The sequence below is a fragment of the Miscanthus floridulus genome, chromosome 10, assembly GCF_019320115.1.
Source record: "Miscanthus floridulus cultivar M001 chromosome 10, ASM1932011v1, whole genome shotgun sequence".
Lineage (NCBI taxonomy): Eukaryota > Viridiplantae > Streptophyta > Magnoliopsida > Poales > Poaceae > Miscanthus > Miscanthus floridulus.
This window is the reverse complement of record NC_089589.1, coordinates 122,080,572-122,084,736: the sequence shown is the minus strand read 5'-3', so window position 1 is coordinate 122,084,736 and position 4,165 is coordinate 122,080,572. Positions and strand designations below refer to the sequence as shown.

Here is a 4,165-nt window from a genome sequence, read left to right as displayed (position 1 = left end):
AAGTGAATGTACGAGGGTTTTGATTATGAAGAAATAGGCACCAAATTTCACCTCAGCGAGGGTTAAATTGCAGTGAGGGTGTCCGTGGCGCGGCGGGCAGCCGCCTTGCGTGGCCGGAGGGCGCGGCGGGCGGGCGGGCGGAGGGGGTGGTGCGCCGGCGGCCGGCCGGCCGGTGGCCGTGGCGCGCCTTCGTTCGTGGCGCGGTGGGCGCGTGAGGGCTCGGCGCACCGGCGTGCGTGGTGCGGCAGGCGCGGCGGCGGCGGCGATGCGTGCGCAGCGGGTAGGCATGAGGGCAGGCAGGAGGGAGGGCGACTCGCGGATGATATTTACCTGATCCTGCCGCGCCGTGGGCCTTGGCGCGTCACTGCCGCGCCAAGATCGGTGGCGCGGCAAACCCTGTGACGTCACCGGTCAGCGCCCCGATCGTCGCCACGTCACCCCTCTCGTCGCGCCACCATGCATGGCGCGGCACAGACGTTTCGCCGCACCATGGCAATAGGCACGGCCAAAAGTGTTAGTTTTGAAAAAAAAAATAAACAATGTTAGATTTAAAATTAGTTTATAAAAAGTGTTAAAAATATAAAAAAATCTCTAGAACCACGTAAAAACAAATCCGATGGTGCCATTGATCATTGGAGCCGATGTCAACAGTCAAGACAAAGTTCTCTGGCACTGCAAGGCTACAAGCATCGAGGCCCAGATAATACCTAAACAAAAAAACGATTTCTTTTGTCTGCACTCTGCAGCATGTTCTATCTTTGGCCAACACAGTCGGGGACTCAGTCTTGGTTGATGTGCTTTCTTCATTGTATTTAGTCTGCACAGTAGGTCAACATAGCTAATTAGCAATCAATGTCAAAACTAAGCATTAATTGCAGCAATGACGACGTGTTGTTGTGGAAATCCTGATATCGATTGCGATGCCTGGACGCTACGGTTTCTTTGTCATGTGCATCCCATGTGCTGGTGTTGTACTAATCAGATCTAACGAGATTACTTAGCTGATAATGATATAACTAAACAGTGCTTATCAGATGCAACGAACGAGACAGTGCCAAGGTACCCGAAAGAAGAAAGAAGGAACATGGCCGGTGAAATAAAAAAGAAGATGGAATTGCGGGTTGGAACGGTGACACACAACTAATGGCGCTCGTGGTCGACGTCAACGCCCTGCCAGGAACAATGACGGTGTTTAGCAGGCCAAAACACTCCTTCCTACCTGCTAGAACACTAATGTGAAGACATACTAGTAGCCTACTATATACAAGAAAGAAGAGTACAAGGACACCGCAAAGCAAAGCAAAGCAATGCAAACCGAACACAGTTGCAAAACTATGAAGGTCTGGGTGGGACGACGGCTCCCTCCTGCGGCGAAAGCAATGGTCGTCGCCGCCGCTGCGGTCGTCTTCCCCCTCCTCTCCGGCATGGCGGCTCTACCAACAGCCATGGCAGGTGTCGTCGAGCACACCTTCGTTGTAAGCACAATGCATGAGATCTATTCTGTGTCTTTCGCCTATCTCCCTGGCCTGTAATGTATGTTCATGGGTGATTTGTTATTAGAACATTCAAATACGTATGTATGCAGGTGAGCCAGATGAATGTGACGCGCTTGTGCAAGGAGACGCTGGTGACCGTGGTGAACGGGCAGCTCCCGGGCCCGGCGATCGAGGTCACCGAGGGAGACTCGGTGGTCGTCCATGTCGTCAACGAGTCACCCTACAACATGACGATCCACTGGTAATGGATTAATAAGCACCTATAGTAGTCTACTCTATCTTTGGTCTTATTGTGGAAACAGAGCTGGATTATTCCTACCAATCACGCTATCAAAGAACAAAATCAATTTCCCGCCTGTACGTGTTTCTTCCAATTGTAGAAACAGAGATGGATTATTCAACTCGAATTTGGGTTCAACCGTAGGTCCCATTTTGTTTCTGAATTTGGTTGCTGTTGCATTGCAGGCATGGAGTGAAGCAGCGGCTCAACTGCTGGGCGGACGGGGTGCCCATGATCACCCAGTGCCCCATCTTGCCAGGCCGCTACTTCACCTACCGGTTCAACGTCGCCGGACACGAAGGCACCTTGTGGTGGCATGCTCATGTCCCCTGCCTGCGCGCAACCCTGCACGGGGCTCTCATCATCCGCCCACGACATGGCGCCTCCTCGTATCCCTTCCCTAAGCCTGACAAGGAGATCCCCATTGTCATAGGTACATGAACTATGCAGCATTTGGTGCATTGTTTCTCTGAAGTTTTCTGAACTACTATGGGTCCTATATGTTGTTTTTTGTGAATTGTAAATTTGTAATGCATGGTCTGAAACTCTCAATGCAATGACACCACATCAGGGGAATGGTGGGATATGGATCTTGCACAGTTGGACAGGAACACGGTGAACGGTGTCCTTGTCGACCTCCCAACTGGAAGCACAATCAACGGCAAGCTTGGCGACCTCTACAACTGCTCTGCCTCTGCCTCTGAAGGTGCCGTGGAACAGGAAGATGGCTACGTACTGGAAGCGGAGTCCGGCAAGACGTACCTGCTCCGGCTGATGAACGCCGCGCTCTTCTCCGAGTACTACCTCAAGATCGCCGGCCACACGATGACGGTGGTCGCCTCCGACGCCAACTACGTCAAGCCCTACGCCACGGACGTCGTCGCCATCACGCCCGGCGAGACGATGGACGTCCTGGTGGCCGCCGACGCGCCGCCGGGAAGGTACTACATCGCTGCCCTGGCCATACAGGCGCCCGAGCCCGACGTCCAGGTGCCACTCTCCATCACGCGCGGGATAGTGCAGTACAGCAACAACACCAGCAGCAACGTCGTCGTCGATGATGTGGTTCCAGCTCCGGTGATGATGCCCGACATGCCTGACCAGCACGACACCACCACCAGCTACTACTTCCACGGCAACCTCTCCAGCCTTCGCCTTCATAACCGGGTGCCGGTGCGCGCCGACGAGCACATGCTCGTCACGCTCAGCCTGGGCTCCGTGTGCCGCGACGGCGGGCAGTCGTGCGCGAGGAGCGACAGCGACGAGTCCATCATTGTGGGCACCATGAACGACGTCTCGTTCCGAGCGCCCACGGCCGCGGCGGTGTCGCTGCTGGAGGCGCACTACTACCGCCGCGACGACATGGCGGGCGCCGCCGGCGTGGAGCTCGGCACGCTCCCGGACGCGCCGCGGCGGGTGTTCAACTTCACCGACCCGGCCTACATCCCGTACTGGCCGAAAGAGGCGCCGCTGGAGCCGACGGAGAAACAGACGATGGTGCGGCGGTTCCGGCACGGCGCGGTGGTGGAGGTCGTGTTCCAGGACACGGCGGTGATGCAGAGCGACTCCAACCCGATGCACCTGCACGGCCACGACATGTTCGTGCTCGCGCACGGCTTGGGTAACTACGACGCGGCGAGGGACGTGGCCAGCTACAACCTGGTGGATCCGCCGCTCAAGAACACCGTCGTCGTCCCAAGGCTCGGCTGGGTCGCCGTTCGATTTGTCGCCGATAATCCAGGTGCATGCCTACACAATTTATTTATTTACATGTCCGGCATATATGCAAACTTGCAAGGTCGGCCGATGCCTGTTTTATTTACAATCTCCTGCGCTGCAAGTGCCTAAAAAATACCAAAGTTTGCTCCAAGATTTGGATTGGTGTTCTTTTATTGACACTGCTCCCTCCGTCGCAAAATAAGTGATGATTTACGTTTGTCCTAACTCCTAAGTCTAACCGTTTTAAGTTTGACTAAATTTATACAAAAAAAGTACTCATGTTTATGATACAAAATTTTTGTTTCTTGTGTACAGGAACATGGTACATCCATTGCCACTTTGATTTCCATCTGTCCATGGGCATGGTAGCCGTTTTCATTGTAGAGGATGGATCAACAGTGGGCACCTCTCTTCCTCCACCTCCTGAAGATTTACCAAAATGTGGCTCTAATAAAGGAGGCCTTGATTTGCCGCCAGTGGAATTCTTCTACCTCCAAAATGAACAGAGTCGCAAGACAGTGCCGGGCAAGTGATGGAGGAACCTGTCAGAGCACATGCTGGTTACTAGCACGTACTAGTATACAAAGTACATTTAGAAACGATTAGGTTTTATTTGCAGAGGTGATTTCCACAATCGCCCCAACCCAAGCTTTAGAACCCTCCTCCCCGA

The 4,165-nt window shown here is 53.9% G+C and overlaps 1 protein-coding gene across 1 annotated transcript; it reads left to right on the top strand.

The window, feature by feature from the left end:
- Nucleotides 1-1,358: 1,358 nt before the first annotated feature.
- On the top strand, nt 1,359-4,165 carry LOC136485551 (laccase-15-like). The gene is made up of 5 exons (XM_066482404.1): nt 1,359-1,475; nt 1,586-1,737; nt 1,962-2,209; nt 2,348-3,517; nt 3,811-4,165. Exons 1-5 carry the CDS (start codon nt 1,380-1,382, stop codon nt 4,026-4,028), a joined length of 1,884 nt encoding a protein of 627 aa, XP_066338501.1. The 5' UTR covers nt 1,359-1,379; the 3' UTR covers nt 4,029-4,165.